Raw genomic sequence first — 21,477 nt, 5'->3', positions numbered from 1 at the left:
CAAGACATTCTGCCTTAAACGCTACTGTCTTGTTTAGGTTAGCAGTTGTGCCTGTGACAGCTCTATACACTGCCTTCTGGAGCTCCCCAGCTCCACAGAATACTCATGCCTGTTTTGCAGATGGGGGAGGGTTGCCATATGCCAATGCAGTAGAAATTCTTGACTCACGGTCAAAAGCATCCAAAAAAGTCAGTATGCAGGATTTTCGGCCATATGGAGGAATTGTTATCTGGCCTTTTCTCTAGCTGTATCTCATTAAGCAAAAAGGAAAGAAAAAGGGGAGGATATTATTTTCTTCTTTGCAAATCTTGCCCCAGAGTTAATCTTCACTTGAAAGACAGCGTTCATTTCTGGTACCTAGAAAACCAAGAAGGAAGTTGTAAGAATCTCCGGGATTGAGGACAATGTTCTGTCCAATTCAACAGGTTTTCTTTAAGTCTTTTACACTTTGAATATGACTTCTTTCAGAGAAGAGGAAGAATTATTACAGAGAGCTAGGACTGGTTCTACTGGGCTCAGAAAGACCAGAGTAGAAAAAGAACCACCTTCCCTTCCATGAAGTCTGTAATGGTGCATTACAGTAAAGCTGTTTTATTACCTCCATATACTGCAGCATTTTGAAGGTGTCACTCGTAGCACTTCCCTGATTCTTGAGTGTTCTGCAGTCTATTTTGCTAAATATGGGAGGTTTGTTTAATCTGAGATTTTGCTGGGATTTTGCCTTCACAGAAACTCATGCGGTATTAACATAATGCAGACATTTGTGTTTTAACTTTACAGAGCCAATATCATGGCCAGTATAAAAACAGAAAAGCAATCAGATACATGTTTAAAAATTATAAAGACATATACAAACCTCAAAGTCTCTCCGCTTCTTTACGATCTTCCTCAATATAGAAAGACGTCAGGAGGAAAAAACCTCCTCCAAAGACACCAACAAAAGCGCACACTACAAAGCTGTACTGCAGGCTCCAGAAACTCCACTGGAATGAGCAAGTGTTCTTGGCCTGGATAGCATTGGAGATCTAGGGAGTGAACAAGACTGTCATTAATCTGGGACAGCATCATCCTCCTCTCTTGGTTTAAACAGACTGTTGACAGTGTGGTCCTTGAAAAGAATGAAACCAGGCAGACAGGGAGGAAAGCTTGCTACCAAAGTTTGTCAAACCCAGTACACAGTACACCTGCACGTCACTGCTGTCCAGCTTCCATTTGGTCAAGGTATCTCATGTTCTTTTATACTTTCAGTGCCTCCAGTCACAAGGTAAGGAAATACTGCAACCAATGTTTATAATGTTTGGTAAGCATTAGCTCATTTTACCATTTTCTAGCTCATCTCCAGATAGTTAGCACAGGACAGACATTTGGCAATGATCTTTATAATTTCTTGGTGTTATTCCATAACTTTATACCTCCCTAATCAGCATCAAATTGATAGAAAGAGGGGGCTAGTATCAATTCACAAGGCACAAGCAGCAACACTCATTAAAAAGGAAGAGCTGGAAATTAGAGACAGGAGTGGAGTCTACTTTTGAGCCAAAAGCATTTGAAGAATCATGGAGTGACATTATGAGGAACTGGGAAGAAGATATCAGGCAGCTGCTTTTTGCACTGGCTGAAGGACAAGGTTGTAAAAGCTATAAATGATACACATGAATTTTATTTTTGTGGACAGAAAGAAAAGCTGTATTTAAAGAAATTCACTAAGATTCAATACAACCCAGGAATTTAAAATCTCTTCTTAGCATAAACAAAAAGATGAATGTCAAATGCAGTCATTTTTATTCCCTCTTTTGTTCTTGATGGTTAGAATATGCTGTGACTTGAAATACATAAAGACAAGACTCTTCAATCTTTGCTGGATTTAGTATGATTATTTATGACAGTTTAAGCAGATAAGAGCAAGATCAACTTTAAATGGTCACCTAGGGACTACAGCAAGCATAATGGTCAAAATACAAACCTAGTGCCTTTAATTTTTAAATGCTTAGTAAGAAAATCTCTGGAGCGCAGAGGGAGGAAAAACAGACTGAAAGAGACTGCTCCCTGAGTCTCCAGCCAGTTTTTAAGATAAAGGATTAGCTGAAGCAGGTTAGTAAACAATAGCAAGACATGAATGCAGAAGATTTGGTGTTTAATCAACAGCAGACGTGGGCAGCATTGGTGTATTGGTTCACAGAAGCATTCCAGAAGACAATGTTGCGGTCTTAGCATAGGACCCCACTTGGACATGCAGTAGTTCTATTCCTGGATTTATTGTCTCTGTTCTCTGAAAAGTAGCAAGGTTACCTGAGGTTAATCTCATCTGGATAAGCTTTTTTTGTCTTCACACTTTTCAATTAGCTGCTATTTAGGGCAACTGCATGCAAGGTACTGCGTAAGAAGTATTCTGCACACAGTTACTAGCAGGATGCAGCCACATCCAGCAGGAAGCCTCAGTTCTGCCTGTGACTCAAAGGTGGCAAAGAACAGTGGGTAAGAGCTACAGACATTTTAGTCTTTCGGTCAGGAAGCATAAGTCAATAGAGTAGTCAAAGGAAGAATGCACTAGGCATATTTCAGCTTTTAAGATACCTTCCATTTCTGCATATCATTTTTCATGGCACGGGGATGGTGGTTATTATGTTCCCCCATCCATACAGCCAAATCAGTGAGAGGGCAAGAGTTTCATAATACACACCAATGAGCAAAGTGGTCTCTTCACTTGCCAAAAAAGAGATCCAGCAGGAGGAATCTCTCAGTGAGAGCAGGCTGTCTTCTCTGCCAGAAACATGACACAGCTGAGACTGCTTTTCACCCAGAATAAGGAGGATCTCCTGTCTGGCTGGACCAGCAACAGCTGTGCATGCAGGCACAGCTCACGGGCATTTCTGTATGGCCCTGTCTAACCCTGACACTGTTAACATGTGACAAAGAAAGAACAGATATTCCTGAGGTGAACATCTTAAAATAAACTTCCATATTAAAAAAACTTTAAAATGACAACAACTCACTCTCCCATGTAAAGCAGAAAAATCAAAGTGGGTGATTGTTTAGCTACTGTGTGCAGAATTACTGTGTCTTAAATTAAAAAAAATAAAGGAAGGAAACAGTGCTGACACATATCATCCACTGGAAATAAGACAAAAGAACAGCAAGGAGAAGAGTACTAGGCTGCTCTGTCCAGAAGCACCTAATATTAAGTAAATGTAGGAAGGGTAGAGAAACCAGGTCTCAAGCAATATGAGAATCCAAGGTTAAGGTAATTTGAAACCAGAGCTTTAAATGCCAAGTAGTATCAAAGGCAACCACTGCAGTCACTCTTGTTCTGATTTTCAAGAGACCATTGACTAATTGCAAGATTCCAATCCTCAAGATCTGAACTAGGAGTTTAGGTTTTATGGTATTTGATTAACTTCCATGAAACTCCTCACAAACTTAGCAGAAAGGGCTTAAATCCAAGTACAATACCCATAACACAATCTTTGGAAAAATGTATGCCTTCAAAAATCTATGAGTTTGCAAATTCAGAATCAAAATAAATTTATACACACTGCATGGAACTACTCACACCTAAAGGTGTAGGATTATATTTTACGTACCTGCAGTGTCACAGGATCAGAAGTTTCATGCAAGTAAAAATGGTTAGAAAAATGTCTATATTCTAGTATCAAGGACACCAATTTGAATACTTTCTAGTTTTGGACCAGGAAGTGCCTACAATTCTGTGAGTGTCTTTTAGTTTCTAAAAGCTTTGCCCTAAGGAAAGCCCAATAAGCAGAAGATTCACTTACAGTCCCAATGAGATACGGGCTGCCTGCATCTCCCAGCAGATGGCTCACCAAAATCTGCAGGGCAATAGCTGTAGACTGTCGTCTTGGTGTCACAACATACTGAAACAAAACACAACCCACAAGAGAATGAATATTAACAGAGTGAATGTCATGAATGGACAGCCACTGATATAACAGCCTAGAGAGATTAATATATTCATTTTTATTTATTTCATATGCAAACACTGGCTATAAGTTTGGAGACAGAAGTTATTCCAAGCAAAAGAGTACATTGGATGTTTTGTTGAGGAAAAAAACATTCAAGAAAGCAACACACAAGGGGGGGTGACAATGGAGTAGAAAAAAAAAAAGACTTTTCTGCCTCCATTTGTAGACTCACAGCAGCTTGTACAGATTCACTTGGCCATGCAACTAGCAGAAACCTCCAGCCAGTAACCCTTGCAGTCATACTCATTTACCAATAAGGAGATGCAGCACTGACAGCCTCTGAGAAGAATCTCTTGTGACACTGTCAGCAGGCATGGTCTGAGGAGAAACTGGGGTACCTGGAATTTGAAATATCTGCCATGGCTTTAAAGGATGTCTGCTGAGACCTTTCAGACCACATGAAGACAGGGAGGAGACCCAACCTGTCAGACCAGAAGGTGCCTGATGGTGCTTTGATGACAGCTTTGATGGCAGAAGTTTGCTGCTTATAACCAGATAGCACCTGAGATATTGCTACTCTAGTAACATCACCTCAAAATGATTGTGCTTTTGAGTGCACACACTTTAAATAACAAGCTGGAGAAGATGTGGTGCACATCCAGAACACAGCAAAGCATTGCACAGATTAGAACTATTTTTTAAAATGAAATGTAGTAATTATGGGGTAATAAGGGCTTTATGTCTGTGTCACTAAAGATCGACTGTGCCTGAAGAAGTACAGAATGATTCTATATAATTTGTGTTTCTCTCTTTCAAGAATACATTTACACAAAAAGCATTCACAAGCAGAATGAGACAGGAGCAATTTTAAACCTTCATAGCTTTGTTTTCCAACCATTTGCTTGTATCAGAGACAAAATGCTTAATATTCTCCCAGTCCTCTATTCCCCAATCTGATTTTTTGGGAAACTGATCTGAACATCATTAGGGTGTCTCAAGCACTAATTAATAGGGTGACTGGTGTTTTACCAAGAGACAAACTCGAGGCTTACAACCTATATTGTGGCTCTGGAGCCACCTTCAAGGAAACACTGACACAGGGCAAGTTAGGTTTAAAAGAAAAAAAGATCCTGCTCTCACATTTTAGAGTTTTATTATCGTTCTTTGTGTTTAAAGAGGCCTCAGAATATTAGAGAAAAAAATATTTACCTACCACTAAGATGTAGCTATATATCACAGTAGCAACGTTAATGCCACATCTTTAGGGTGAGTGGAACTGCATTAATGGACATTAAAACAGGCAGGTGAGTCCAAGACACCAAGGTTTATTACTCTTGTGAGAATCAGAGCAAAAAATACTTAAGTGCCCTATGCAGTCAGGATCTATAAATACCAATAAGTTACAGCATTTTAAATTAACTTGAAAGTTCAAAGCCATAGCATGGATGCAGAAACAGGAAGGACAATAAGCTGTATTACTGTAATGGTTTGCATTCGGGGTGGTTTGACGGAGGATGCTGTAGCACTGCATTCCTTCCCTTCTTGCAGCCTCCATCTGCAGGAGCTGCATGACATACATTCTTGGTATGAAGACTGGGCCACATATAGATTGAAAACACCTAAAAATGTTATTTTGATAAATTCATAGAGTAATCATGATTTACATCTTGTAAGTATCATGCCAAGCTTTTTCCATTGCTATGGTTTTCATGCTGTATGTCTCTCTCTCTCTCTCTCTCTCTCTCTCACAAACATCCTTCTACCATTTTCTCTCATGTTTGACAAGATGTATGTGCTGCAGAGTCTTTCCCTAAAATGAAGCTCTTCTGGGGGGTGCCAATCTGGATCATTTTTCCCAGCAAGGTCACCAGTTTTCACAAGGCTTGTATGAACTCAGGTCTTCCCAAAGGTCTCAAACTCTTTAACAAACTTGGTTGAAATCCACGGTTTCAAAACTTAAAAGAGAAAGCAGACATAGACTGTAGTAAGTCTTGTTTCCTTAGGAAGTGAGGCTATGAATCCCATTTAGATTTAACAGAGCATTTGATCTAAAATGAGAAAGAAAACAGACAGATTTCCCCAACACAATTAGCAAAAATTATAGCCAACTTGGCTATGTCCTTTTATCTCTGCCTAGTAAACCCTTCTTGTAGCCAGGGTTTTCCAAGCAATAACATGCCTTACACCCTGCTGGCATGCCAGAAACACAGCAGTGATGTCCTTTTTCCTACAGCCAAATTTCCTATGTTCAGAGAGGGAGTTTCTCAAGAGCTCACATAATTAATTCCATTCAGTGGGAGCCTTTTGGTCCTGCTTACCCCATATTGCAACCAGTTTCATTAGAAAACCAGTCCACACTGGCAGTGCCCCTCTTAGCCAGAAATGGCCACAAACTTGGATACACAAATCACTCAATATCTTAAACCAGCATCTTTGCACCTAGTAAGAGTACTCTATACAATGTGGTTTTATTAAAAGACACAACCTCCTTCCTTACTTTGTACACATAAAGCTAGCTTGTATCCCTTTCCATTCCTAGTGTCTCCAAAGTAGATGTTTCTAACCATGGATGGAACATTTATTTTTCATTAGGAAAATTTTGATAAGAGTGCTTCAACAGTAATAAATATTAAAACAGGGATGTCTTGGAGATCTCTTCGGAGTTACAGAAAAGCCTTTTAATGTCCTGTTGCTGTCATGCTGCATCCAGACCCCTGCCAGCCTAAGAACAGTCATGTGAGACTGGCTGATCTGGAAGCTGAAATCCTTGTCATCCATGAGATGAAGGAACAGTCCAACAGCTCCTCCTCACTGTGTTCACGGCACACTTTGGCCTAGCCTGAGGGCGCTCAGTCTACCCAAGTTCTGTTTTCTCTCAGAACCTGCCTGGAGTACCAGTTGAGCAGCTGCACTTTAGGAACCGGTTCTTGCACAGCAAAAGAGATAAGGAGACTACAGTAGAAAACTCTGAGCTTGGGAAGTAGACCTTGCTATGACAGACTGTACCAGACTGGAGACTGACAGCTCTTGGCTCTCTAAGGATATCATGTCATCTGTACTAGACTCAGATTTCTTTTCTTTTCTTGATAATGACAGGCTGTGTTTGAGAAATACAAATCAAATATTGTTATGCACTTAATATATTGTGCGCACTGCAGGCATGAGGAAAGATAAATGCACTTTTGCTCTCTCAGTGCCCTGCACTACTTCCATACCACATGTATTTAATATCTCATATTTATAACTACAAGAGACACATGGAACAAAGCTGTAACAAGAAAAATGGAAGAGAAGGATAGGACATTTCCTGGAGTTGTGAGGCTCATACAGACTCTGCCTGTGCTATTATTCAGGTTCTTCTGCACAATGGAAACCATATGCAAGAGCTCAAGCCACTGCAGAAAAAGAAGAAACCAAACACTCCCACACACAGGGACTATGAAATAGCCATAGCATCCTGCCTGTCCACAGTGACTGCCCAATTACCCACACCATGTCAGCAATGCGGATGACATCCTATACACTGTCATCTCCTAGGAGATCCCAGTCCAGAAGCCTTGACAAATAAGCAGGATGCACCAAACAGATATAGTTTGCAAACCCTGTCACGCTGTCTCTGGAGGTTTTAGAGATCCTCCTGCAGACTGTGACAGAGTTGTCAGCTAAATAAGCAGATGGAACAGACAGGCTAGTGAACGCTCTTATACCTCCCAGGGCACTTCCAAACAAAGACAGGGACATGTTGGTGGCCTTCCCAAAACCCATATTAGCTTCCAGTTCCAGCATCTCCTACACTATTAGCTGCCAAAAAACTAAAAGACAGAGTCCCATGACCTCACAGATGGCAAACATATTTCATAAGGGACACTCCATGTACAGCTTCCCAGTGAGCCAGTGTATTGCAAGCAGAGCAGCTACAGCACTTCTCCACTTGCACATTATGACTGTAGTTGTACAGTAGATACCTTCATGTTTACAGCTGAATAAGAGGCACAAAGGTTGCTACATGCAATGCATCTTGATGTATTAGCCACAAAGGAAGAAAGTCCTTATCATTCAGTCAGCATCTTCCTTTGTCTTCAGCTCCACAGGTCGCAGGATAAATGAATTTCTAGCTACATTGTCTGGCTAGTAGTGTCATGTGGGAAGAAAGAAACATCATTTTAATGGCAAAATAAGAAAATGCATTAGCAAATCCAGCCACATTATCAGAAATTCTACCAGTTCACACAGGAAAGAACGCAAAAAGAGAAATTACTGTCGTTATCTATGGCACCCTTCAGTCAATGTAATAGCAGTAATACACTGAACCCATGGATTTTCAGCAGGATGAAACACAACTCCCAAATAAGATTGCCGCTGAATGAGCAGACATCCACAAATTCAGCTGAATTCCATCATTTTTGTGATAAGACAATTAGTAACGTTTAGAATTCAACAGATCCAGCCCAAAGCACATTCACAGTTATACACCGAGTGTCTGCTCTCAGGGGGAACACACCACTACAGAGCTCTGCTCTGCCAAACTTTTCACCTTCCCACCTGTTGCCAACTGATGCAATATTGCTTGTACCTTAAACTGAAAGATTCTAAAATAAATACAAATAAGGGGTATCAGTCACTCGGGAGACAAGAGCTTCACCTCTGGGTTTACATGAATCCAGGATATGGCAATGACACTCCCAACAAGACTTCCTGCAGGCTGCAATATGATGCAGCATTTCCCAAGCAAGCTGAGACCCGAGTGACTGCACTGAATGGAAGTGCAGCAGTTTGCAGATTTTGCAGTCTGGATTCAGAAAGGAACTGAAGGAAAAGCTGACAATAATCACCTGCCTTAGTTTCCCCATTGTATATCAACAGTATCTAACTCAGTGATGTCGCCTTCCTCTTTAACAATGACAGAGAATTAAAATGCAGATGTAGGAGTTCAAAGAAAAGCAAATTGAGAAACTTTTAAAGAATCCGTCAATGGTGCCTCAACTGATGAAAAAATAATTCTAATTGTAATAGTACTTGGTTCTGTTGCAAAACCCCAGTGATTTCAAAATAAATTGAAATAGAAGCTAATAAAAAATTTCATTTTGAACCTGTGATAGTTTCTCTGCACCTGTTCACTGCTTCAAGGCTACAGCTCTTTTCTCATAGGATAATTATTTCTGACCATTCTTTGAGAGTCAAAGAAGAAACAAAACCCTCTTGCTGCTGGATGAGGTTTTAAGCAGACAACCAATTCACTAATGCCAACTGCATTTTTTTTTTAATTACTATTCCAGAGTGCAGAAAACTGACATGTAGAAAGCAGCATCATGAAAGAGTATCCTGAGAGCATAACACAACAGCCGATATCAGCAGTGTTTTGTTGAAGAACCATGAAATATAAGTTGTTTCATTCTTTCATCTCAATCATAACGTAAAGAAAGGTTCTTCAGCTATGAAGTGTGAGGATAAACAGGCTCATGTCAACAAGACAAGGTCAAGTCAGTGGAGGGGGTGTTCTGTAGTGCTTCACAGCTAGTCCCTTTTGTCACTAGACGGTGCTCAGCATTTGGCTATATACTTTCACGTGGAAGACTGCAATAGAGATACTTTTATCTCTGATCTGCTTTTCTACTGCTTGTTAGTTGTTAAGAATACCAAGCAAGTTGTCCATCTGAGTAAGACCATAGTGACAGCAACCTCAGTTGTAGATTTTTCAGTTCCTGTGGCAGCAAGCAATGATGACAGCCTTGTAAGCGACTGTGTTCCACATGAGCTACAGGCTGCAAGTCTTCTTCACTGTCCTAAACTCTTATGACATGTTATTGTGCATCAGTGCATATTCTGCTACATATTAATGCATTCACTGTGGTTCTTATATGAAAGATTTATTATGACAGTAGAGTTTGCAGTAGCAATTGGCAAATAGGTTTGAGCTCCCTTGGAATGAAAAACTATTATATAAAACAGAAAATGCTCACATGTCTCTTGCTTAGGATCTCTTCAGCTACTGGTTTTCCATCATTAGCCTGAGGGTGGGAAATAGTCAGAAATTTCTGTTCTGCTTTGCCCTGACCTTTGTGTCTTCTCTCACTTGTCCTGATGGCTTTACACAGTTTCCCTACTCACCTTCTATCAGTACCAACTGCATCAGAATTTTGCCCATACCATGCTTGTCCCAACAATCTCTGTCTCTCAGGTAGCATCCTGCTTGAGATGTTTGGGTTACAGTCACACCCACTGTTCTGCAACACAGTGATCACACAGAACAAGACTCTCCAAAGCAGAGAGTCTGGGTCTCATTTGTGACACAATTCTCTTTGTAGAAAAATTAATTTAAATGCTTTGTCTTATGCCCATGGTAGAAACACAAGGATTGTCAATCATTTTAATAGCTCTGGGTTTGGTACTTAAATCAGCTTTCTGCAGTCTGATTCCTAGATATGAACAAGGTAGACCATTTCCTTGCTTATTTGACTGATATTCAGGTTGTTCATACTATGGATTTAATAAAAAAAAATCACACAAGCTACTTCATAAGACTAGTGATCTGTGTAATTCAGTGATAGTAACAACAGTATCTGTCCCATGTTTTACACAGACACTGATTAGTGACTATGGAGCTACAGCATAAACCAAAGGTTCTTAATTTTTTCCGTTGAGTAAAAACTCGAGTACATTAAAAATTACTAACCCTAAAAGCCTTGGCAATAATAAATTAATAGCTGTTTGTTGATACCTAGACTAACTGTGCCACAAGATGTGTGCTTTTCACATCACTACTTTTTAAGGAAAGTTACTGATGGCAGAATTCAAATTAAATAATGCACTGCTATTCGTTAGGCTTGTGGTGTCAGTCCTGCAATCTCCAAGCGTCTCATAAGTGTTGCTCCTTGCCTAATGCTTTGGCAGTGTAGCACCACTTATGAATTTGACTTGCAAGTGCTGGAATTTATCTGCACTGTATTCTGGAATATAGGAACTTGCTAATAGTTCACAGAATGATGAACTGTAACAGATTCACTAACTTTAGTTTACAGAATATTGACTTTCCCTCATTTGGATCATCTTTTCAATCTTTTGGAGCACAAATAGAAAATCTCTGATTATAGACAGAAAGTGATCCTCCCTGGTGCAGACCATGTTCCGGCAGACATCCAACAACACACAGATGTACAAAAAATCCAAACTAGTGTAGGTACAGGAAGCACTAGATAGTTCCGCTCACGTTCATCCAAATCAGCGCAGCTCCCTTCTGGGCTTACAAGGAGCTCAGACTACTGCACTACCACACCCGTGTTGTTACTGGCACCTTTGCACAGCAGTACGCTGTGGCACGTGATTGCAGCCCTAACATTAGCAGGGTAACAATATATATCCTTAGCAGGAGTTCATTCTACTCTTCCTAGGAGGTGGAGGTCTTTCTGGCCACCAAGATGCATGCTTATGAACAATATATGTTGAGGAAAGATGAAAAACTCAGTTTAAGGGAATAGTTTCACAAGCACTTACCAACAGTATGTCTGTCACAACAGCCCAGTTTACAGATAGAAACAATTCTCCAAATGCAATAAAAATCTAAAAAAAGAAAAAAAGAAGAAAGCAGTGACTATACACCCTGCACTGACCTTCTTTATTGTGAAGATGAAGGCAGGCTCACTGACTATGCTTACTGATGTTGTTGTACATACCCACCTACTTACAAACGAAGCATCTCTGTCTATGTTTACAAATGATAACTTCATCTTAAAAAGGGGAAAAGGAAGCACAGCAGGTATGTGGGTTGTTTTTTGTCACAGATCTTCAGCAGAAGAGCCAAAATAGGAAACATACACCACCCTCCCAAATAAACATTAATGAACTGCTGAACCCAGGAGGAGGAAAGCAGGAACTTGTAAAGAGAAACACTCAACACAGGTTTAAAAACTGCTCAAAGATCTCCCTTTGCTCAGGTTTCCAACTGAAACAAATAGAACACCTCTGTACCAGTGCAAGTACTCTTAAAGACTCCTCCAGAGACACAACTTCCAAAATGAAATGGACTCCAAGAGACAGGCAGCCTCAAAGCCTTGGGGCCCTGTGGGAATTCCCTAATTCATCACAGATGGAGCCTCAGCCATCAGGAAAAGGGGAAGGGCCCCCAACAGTTCTTACACCTGTGGTCTTAGAGAAGATTAACTCTTTCAGCTACCCCTGGACATAGATTTGAGCAGGCTGCACAAACTAATTGATACTTGAGGAAAGCATTAAAAATTACATTATTAAGCTGGAGCCATTCTAGAAGGCAGAATCTATTTAGTGACACAGGTAACAAAGTCAGATGGCACCTAGGAAATAAAATCCAATACAACAACAGATGCCAGCATCTTATTCAGTAAGGTCTTGGTCAAGATGTTGCATCTGGTTGATGAAAATGTAGTCCTAAGAAAAGCAGAGTGGCAAACTCTCAGATGTTTTCAGAGGGTAGCTTACATTCTCCTATGAAGAACCAGACCTATTAAACATCTTCCTATAATACCCCTCCCTCCTCTGTGTTTCTTACTTGTACTGTCCATGTCTTTTCCTCTCCAAACCAGTCTGGAAAAAAAGGTCCTTGAAGTACAGAGATATTTAGACCTTTCTCCAAACATCTTTTCCTTCAAAATGCTTTATATAGGTTTTCTAATTTGCAGCTGTATCTCCATACATAACTATTTTTCTTTAAAGTTTATAACAAATATCACCTGATTCACATAATCCTTGACTATGTCTTAGCTCGTGGATTTATGCATCCCACTAGCAAAGTCTTTCCACTGATACAACCTTGGCAGACCTTGCCCTGGCAAGAGACAGAATGCAACCATTCTTCTCCAGGTTCATGACTGTTGCAATAATAGCCTATAGACTACAAAAACCATGCTGAATGACAGTCTTAGCTGGAAAGCAAGTGACACACATTTTATTAGAGAACTTTGGGCCAAACACAAATTGGAATGTGTTCATTAACATGGGTAGCAATATCACACAGTTCAGTTTTTTGCCAAGCCACCTGGCAATAAGGACTACCAATGTCAAATCTTGCAGCCACCAGAGAAGATTAGCCCTTTATCATCTTATTTCAAGATAATACTCTCTGAACTCTCTTGGAAGATCCAAATTCATAAAAGATCTTCCTTTCTTTTTGCCCCTTGATTCCATACAAATAAACATTAAATGTGCTATTACTTAACTTAGAACTGCAGCCTGTGAAGTGGTCAAAGTAGTACTCACAGAGGAATTATAGAAAAATGCAGAAGTGCAGTTGAGTCCTGCTATACAGTGACAATGGCATGAACTTATGTAAATTCTGTCAGTTGTGCCATAGCTAGCAAAAGATAGTGTATGCTAAAGTGAAACACAAAGGAGAAAAAGAACAAAGGGATTTATTTAAATCCTGGGTGATATTTTACATATGACAAGATGCAAATCCAACAGTTAGGAGGTTCTGCAGACTTCCAAACTGTTCCTAGATACCATCAGTGGAGTAGATGACTACCTGCCTTTATACATCAAATGTTCTCCTTTATAGGAATCTTGTGATGTTCAGCACTTTTAAAGTGTTGTTTCCAGTTCTCCTTTCTCTTCATGCTTTTCCCAAGTTATTTAGTCTTTACAAGCCCCTAAGAACAAGAGCATGTCATGCCTAGTGCAAGAAAAGAAAGCTAAATTCATCTTTAGGAAATAAGTTATACTCTAAACCTAGATACCAAAGGAATAGGAATTAATGAAAAATTATCCATGATAAGAAAACGTTATATTTAGTGGTTAAGGCTTCATACTTCAGAGAATAATTATTTCATACATAATTGTGTTAACATTAAAGACACAACTTTGTTAGCTTTTCTTTTCTATCCTAAGATCTTGTGTGGATTGCAATTGTAGGGTCACCAGAAAAATTTAACCCAGACAGCTTTGGAAGATAATAAAACATTCTACAGATTTTATCGAGGTATTCTGTCTGCAACCAATATCAATTTTATACTTCTCATGCAGAATAAATGCAATATGGTTGAATAGCTGGCATACTAAGACATCCAACTGCATAAAAACCCTGTAATCAATGAAGAGAAGTGAGTTTTATGTTCTTTTCTTCAAAAGAGGTGGAGACATCCTGGAAGTACTGTACTTGGTTAGGGAGAAGGGTTGAGGATGGCAGGAAAACAACAGAGCAATGCTCTATTTAAAGTGTATACTTCTGTTCCTACCATCTCTCAATATTCCTCATACTGTGTCAAGTTCTTATTTTAAATTAGTACAGAAAGTGTTTCCATTAAATTTGTCCAATCATGTTTGTAGCATGTCTATTCTAATCTGCTAAGCATACCTAGAAAAGCATGAACCATTGTATTTTATTGCTGTCACCTTCTCCAGGATCCCCAACTTTTTAAACAAACACTTAAAGTTGATCTCCAAAGGATACAACCAGAATAATGTCCCAAAATTTAAGGGGATTTTGCTTTGTAGATGACTGTTTACATTCACACCTAAGCTAATATGAAGAAAATTAGATTGTAATCAATGTCAGTGCCAAGCACACATTCTGATTTTAAAGAGTCACATGCCTCAACAACAAAACAGGGAATCAGTATGGCTGGACCATAAGTGAGCAATAATTTCTGTCTTTTCAAAAAGAACCACACCAGGCAGGTGTATTGTAGACAATAGCTGCAGAATACCTACTTCAAAGGCAAGCTGCAGGTCAAGACAGCATCCTGATACTGCATTACCATCAAAGATAAGTCTGCTTAAATCTATATTACTGCAACAGCAACTATTGTCCAAGGTTCCTAGTCATGACTTTCCAAAGCATCTGCTGCACTGCAGAGAGCACACATATTTCATTTTGTTTTGGAGACAGGAACAGATTTAGACAGAGCCTCCTCTGAGATAACAAAGCCAGGTAATTTTTCTCTTGTCTTTTCAAAGGTAGTCTTTGAAATCAAGAACTGGGTGTCCAGAAAGAGAAATCTCATTACATTGCAGTTCACCTACCCCAACAGAAACCTTGGAAGTCCAGCCATATTTCCGTGTTAACTTGAGAATTCTTGTGCTTTGAAAGACTTCTTCCAGCTTTGGCCATAACTGATTAAACCTGTCTTGTTCCCTTTTATTATCCACCCAAGACAATGGAAAGCACCATACAGAAGCCACTATAATTGCACGCTGATGCAAGTCTGCTTTTTTGCTTCAGTAGCTTCTGCACTGTGAAGTGATAGAGACAGGTTTGTTAACATCAGTGTGCCTGAGTACACAGTGACTGGAAAGCCAGTTTCCTGCTAGTGTCCTACACAAATGGAAGATTTGTTTCAGTGGGACCTTCAAATTAGATGCACCAGCTGGCACGCCACTCCAATTCTCACACCAGTATGACTAATGTCAGATCTTGTTTAGAAAGCAAGGAGAGGCATGGCTGGTGCCAGAGAAGCAGTAGTTAAGCAGCTGTAGTGGTAAGAGTACTAGAAGAATCAGGTGTTTGGATTATGTACAATTTATTACCACTGCACACTGTTGACATTACACATTGGAACACCTGAATCTAACACATCAAACAAAAGACAAAATGGCAAAGTCTTTGGTTAAAAGACCAACTGGTCTGCCCATGGGAAGAAACTTAAGGAACACAGTTATCCATACCCCAGTCCAGACTTTCCTCCCAGATAACACACCGCTTGAAATCAGAAAACAGAATACTGTTTGCAAGGAGAGAAACTTTTAAAACAAATTCCTTTTTATCAGTCCTAATAAAAGGTGTATTTTGGTAATTCAAAACCAATACATTGATTCACTCATCTAACACAGACTGGCAAGTGGTACTGTTGCTCTCCACCTTTAATGACAAAAAAAGAACTGAAGAACATACGCAGAGCAGGACTATGTGGGAACCTGAGAGGCAGAAAAAGAAAACGGCTAATTCTTTTGGAACTCAGATCTCCACTTTTGAATCTAAAAATAATCTTCAATTTCACATTTTGCTTTGTGTACACACAGTCAGACATGCAAATCCATTTGTTTTTTCCCTTGATGTAAAGGTGTTTTTCCACAGGAATACACATTCCTGAGGAGCCAAAAGGAAAATATCTTTGAATAAGTGTTACTCTTAGAAGCAAAAAATCTGCAAAACTGCCCTTTTACAGAGAAATGTTGATTACAGTAATCAACTTTACTTGGATCCTCTTATTTATGTTAATCATGGTAATTGTGTCTATGAAGTCACAGAAAAAAAGATTGAAGTCCTTCCCTAGCTCTTTACCAGATTATAGTTAAAATAAGGTTTACATTCAGTTCCTTCTCACAGGGAATTTTTGGAATTATTCATTGTTCCTAGTAAGTTTCTGTTTTACCATTTACTGACAACAGAATTTAAGCAATTTATACTTCAGCTTGCATTGCCAAAAGCTTGACTTTGAAGATCAGCGAGTGGTTTGGGGCTTTGAAGGCGACGGCTAAATTATTCTTAGCAAGAACTGTGCATATTGTACAGTCACAAGTACACCAAGCTTTAAGTATTCAGAGAGCAAAAATAAGTAAGAATACCAAATTAGTCACATAGCATTAAAAATTAACATAAGATTGAGACTTCCTTTAACTACATTTTTGGATAAGGGACACTCTAGCTTCCTGCAGCTAACTACATAGGTTTACTATTCTCTTCTTTACTGTGGGTGGATTGTATAGGTCCTGAGGCCCAATTTATAAGTTCTGAGTGCCTGAACCAAATAATGCACAACATGGCTCTCACAGGACAGAGCACAGCTGCAGGCAGTATTACAGCAACATGCACAGTCCTTATTGACAAGCCCACCTTGTCACAAGTCACTGAAACCTCTTAATGGTCTAGAAGATAATAGAGAATTCTGCAAAAGTCACCGCTTCCTCCTCCTCCCCCTTCCCTGTCTCCCCAGGACCTCAGAAAACATTTTGCTAATGATAGACAGATCAGCACTTACAAATGTGGAAAGGATGTTTTTCTCGGCCACCATCAGAGCTATGTACAGGCACAGAGCAGAAATGAACATGCTTGTGGCACAGATCAGAGGATCAGCTTTATTGTTTATCTTCCTTAATCTTCTTGCAGCTTCTGCCCCAGTAATGACACCCAAGATTCCTGTCCCAATGGTGATGCCTCCAAATATTAGGCTGGTGACAAAGCAAAGGATTTAGATGAGCATAGTAAGACCATAATGTGGAAAAAAAAAATGGTGTTAGCTTATACCTTTAGTTTCAGAGGACTCTTTAATGGGGGACTTGAATTTTATTCCAATTGATCTGACCCTCCCACTCTCTAAATGGATTTAATCCCAAGCCTCAATTGAAGCTATGCCTCTGCACCTGAGCCTCTATCCTGTGGAGCAGGTATTTTCCCATTTACAGAGCAGGTGTTATGCACTCAGGCTCAAAGAGGACTCTTCTCAGTATGACCTGGCTTGGCCATCCAGTGATGTAGAGGAGACACAATCATCTTGGTTACCCTGTGAACCAATCTACTCAGTCATCCCTAAAACACAGATGGAATAATGTATCACAATCTGCTGTCTTGGAAGATATCCTATCACATGGAATTCTATACATCTAAATTACAGCCCTCTAGTTAGTACAGCTGAGATGAGTCACTTCTCTGACTATGGGAAACATCTATCACTTCCCAGAAGAGTTGAAATACTGAATAGTTAACAAGAGGGAGGTCTATCTAATTTTTTCGGAATGCAGAATGTCAAATGCCACACAGCATTGTGTGTCTGCAAATGTGTTCTCCAGGAATGACAAGTTCATGTTTTAAGAGTATGTGTTTGAATAGCTTAGAAGATTCAGCTTCCACGGGGACTCCTGTATATGCTTTCCTCTCTGTCCCAAATGAGATCATAATGACAAAGCAAGTCTCTTGCTACAAGACTAGTGATGCCACTGATTGTTTAATGCATTGTAAATCTCCTGAGGCAAAGGAGGAGAGGAGCACAAGTGCTTCTAAATATTTCAGAGTGCTGCATGGTAAGTTCTGTACATTTTCCTAAGCTTCCCCTGACTGCAAAGTAACCACCTAGGATATGATCTGTTCCTTTAAACTACAGCGAACCTACTTTTTAATTTCTGGGTGATTAGGAAGAACTCAATACTTCTACATGGGAAAAAAAAAAAAGTATTTCTATACAAGATAACAAACTTTAAGCATATTTGTACTCTCCCTGTAAGTTCTTTGGGACTCTGATCCATCACTCAGTACTGCTGGATGGTGACAACACAGATTGTCTGTAGGGAGAATATTTTAAAGATTTGTCTGGGAGAGGCAAGTTCCAAAGTGACATTAGTTGATCAAAGCATTCATGGAATTGTGTTTAGAAGATTCATCTGTTGTAAACTGAAGTTGAAATAAATTTACAGCTGGAAGAAAAGGGAACAGCCAGAACTAAATCCAAGCACAGTTCAATGGACAGTGAGTAAGAAAGTACAGAAGTCTAGTCCTGGTGAAAGGCTCCTTTGGGATCTTTTAAGGTCAGAGAATGCTCAATTATCTGTCTGATCTGTTCAAAAGTGTCTGCACAAGGAACTGAATAAAAACTTCATACTGTCTATTTATCTACCTTGAAAGGATTGAGACCTGAGTCAGCTGTGGTGCCATCTGAATTTGTGTTTCCAGTGAGTCTAAGTGACACAGCCCTGATCCTTAAACAAAGCCTGCAACTGCTGAACAGCCAGAGGGGAAAACGTCCTTAAAGTAGCCCTGGGCAGGTCTGGGAATGTGCAGCTCAGTTCTTCCAGCACCATCAGCTACAGGTCTGACATGGTTGTTTATATCACGTTTCTTTGCATCCCACTGGAATAACAGTCTAAAACTGACCTTATGCTGTTTCTGGCACTAGCTTATGCCAAGGCTATTTTTAAAGCATCCTGTAAGAAGCAGTACATGAGGTTAAACTATCAGGTGCTCCATTTTACTTCCCTGAAGACCATGTCTGCTCTAGCAACCCTACTGTGGAATAATAATTCAGAAGGTGGATTAGAAAACAAAACATAGGCTAACACCTTCAGCTTAAAAAAGGAAGTATTTAAACTGTGTGCCTTCTCTGCCTACCCTGAGCAGGACTCATGAGTTCTCTCCCTTCCTCCACATCACTTGCTATTAAGTAATGTGCCAGTGGTGGCATCCATGGAAGGACAGTTGTATTTCCCACTGAAGTACTTGTGGATGACTATTCAGTCTATCCAGTTACACTACAACTCAGAAACCACTTTTGAGTTGGCTCGGTTATTCCATTGCAGAAAAGCAAAAGAACCCAGTTAGCAGAGGACACACTCAAGGTATGATTACTGCTTTTCTCTTTAATTGTCTTTGCCTGGAAAGACAAAGTAGTAAGCAGTTAGTTCTTGGAAATCCATCATGAAGGCAGGGACTGAAACCAGATTTGGGATACCTCCAGAAGAAAGGTAGGGACACTTTTATGGAAGCCACTGGTAGGGAGTTGGTACACAGAAGAGAAGTGTCCCAGTGCTCACTGTTACTGAGGGCAGTCATGAAGACTCGAGAGGAACACGGAATACATTTTTCTATTCCAGTTAACACATTGTAAGGAAAAAAAGTTCTCTTCCTAGCTGGGGAAAAGTGATCTCCAAAAAATTGTGTTATGATTACTTTGAAGTCCTCTCCTGTTGTAAATTCCCCTTGCCCACCAAACGTATGATACTTATTCATTAATCTTTCTTGGTCTGGATAGCCTCTGTAAGCAGAGCTCTGCTGACAGATACTCAAAAGACCAAATTATCCTGTTTTGATGTAATAATAAGATACTAGATCAAATTCATTGAGCTTGACTTATGCTGGGAGTAACAATGACCTGGCCAACATAGCAGGAGTTTTAAAACCAGACTAACAAGAAGGTAATAGGACAGTTACCAAAACACAGGATCTAAACATACTTAAATGAGTATTCAGGTTGGTTGGGGTGAACAGTCAATTGTCAACTGAAGTCCCTTTCTAAAGCTACTTGTTTCCCTGCAAGTGTTCCTGTTACTGCTTCTTTCCACTTTACTTAAATAGGGCTGGCAGCATCTTTCCAGTTAACCGAGTGACTATAAACAAACAAATAAGAGTGTCTCGGCATACCTGGCAGCAACCTACTCTAACATTCACACCCAACTGCCTTCATGAGAAGTGTTCAAGGTCACATCCCACCTGCTGCCTTTGGAAATAAGCTGTGACTTAGCACTGTGCAGTGTTTTCAAGAATGTTTCCACAGTCGTGCACACCTCACCTGTTAGATGAATTGCTTGATTTTTGGAGGCATGGTGATACAGTGCCCTGGGCAATCTGAGCCCTGTAAAGAAACTGTGGCATCCACATTCCCAGGGCTCCAGTAACAAAGGCCATGGCAGTCAGACCCAGTGAGGACCAAACAAAACTCCAACTGAAAGTTAGAAGAAAGAAATGTGAGATACTAGAAAGAATGGGCTGTGAGGAAAAAGGGGAAGCCTACCTGCAATATCCAGGATTTCAAGCAATAATAAAACAATTCTTTCAGTCATAATCAAAATGCACTCCCTTGAAGATACTAATTTTGATGAGACTTTATCTACGAACTTCAACAGTAAATTACTATTAGACCTACTGATTTCATGCTAAATCCCAGTCCTGATCTCTTGCAGATTTCATTGCCAACTTACTTCTGCTAAAACAATTGCTGTGAAATTTTTGATAGCAGAACAACAATAGAGAGTAGGCAAGAACTTAATGGCTTAGTAGCTAAATGAAAGTGTTCTATGTGCAAGCCTCAGGATGTTTTTAAGTTGTTTGTGTAACCAATATAAATGAGAGTAACATCTGGGTCTTCCAAACTGTTAAGATGCAGTGGCTGAAGCACTCCTTAACTCTACCCGAGGAAGTAAAAATGGACTCTTAGTCTGCACAGAGAGTTTTCAGACAAAATGAGACATTGTAAGAAACTGTCCAATTCTTGCATCCCTCCTGACCTATTCTAGGAGTAAATTAACTTTTGACTGGTCTCTTTCTAGTTAATAGTTTAGGAGAAAATTCCCTTTGAAGGCAATAGGGAGGTATGAAATATTAAGACTAAATAAAAGTGCGGCAGATGACCAGATGACCAGCAGACTAAACGATTTGTTAAGATATTAATGTAATTTTTCATCTTCTAAAGATAAAGGGCTCTTGAATAAAAGCTGAACCACCTGTTTTTTGGCAGTATGTCCTTATGCTTTGGAAATCAACTGCTAAAGGAAAAGCAAGTTAAAATCTGTTTTTACAACATTGCTGGAGGTTGTGAGCAACAACTTTGGAGTAAAGCAACTTTGCCGTTAGGAAGGTTTATTTTTGATTCACTTCAGACTGCACTGCCTAGAAATTGTGATCCAGGAACCTGGATCTCTAACGCACATGGTGTTCTGGATGCAGCCAGGACACAAACCGAACCGTCAATTAGAAAACGCTGGATCTTCTGCAGGAGGGACACTCCGCAGACAGAGGAGGTCTCGGGCAAGCAAGAGGGACTTGTCTTTCCCGGGAAGCCCTGCCAGGGCGGGCAAGCAGCGGCGGAGTCAGGCGGCCCGGGCGCGG

General features: G+C 40.0%; 1 protein-coding gene across 1 annotated transcript in view; it reads right to left on the bottom strand.

Moving 5' to 3' along the window:
* Positions 1-246: 246 nt before the first annotated feature.
* LOC113487157 (protein spinster homolog 3-like) overlaps positions 247-21,477 on the bottom strand; it is a 28,005-nt gene continuing 6,774 nt past the window's right edge. The window contains exons 7-12 of the mRNA XM_026861579.1: positions 20,162-20,314; positions 16,865-17,054; positions 11,412-11,477; positions 3,774-3,872; positions 857-1,025; positions 247-357 (exon numbers count right to left, since the gene is read on the bottom strand). Coding sequence (XP_026717380.1) covers positions 858-1,025; positions 3,774-3,872; positions 11,412-11,477; positions 16,865-17,054; positions 20,162-20,314 — 676 coding nt within the window. The 3' untranslated portion in view covers positions 247-357; position 857. The remainder of the gene's footprint in view (positions 358-856; positions 1,026-3,773; positions 3,873-11,411; positions 11,478-16,864; positions 17,055-20,161; positions 20,315-21,477) is intronic.

The sequence above is a fragment of the Athene cunicularia genome (genome assembly GCF_003259725.1).
Source record: "Athene cunicularia isolate RWA chromosome 19 unlocalized genomic scaffold, athCun1 chr19_part1, whole genome shotgun sequence".
Classification (NCBI taxonomy): domain Eukaryota; kingdom Metazoa; phylum Chordata; class Aves; order Strigiformes; family Strigidae; genus Athene; species Athene cunicularia.
Note: the sequence above shows the minus strand (reverse complement) of the source record. Positions and strands in the feature narration are given on the sequence as shown.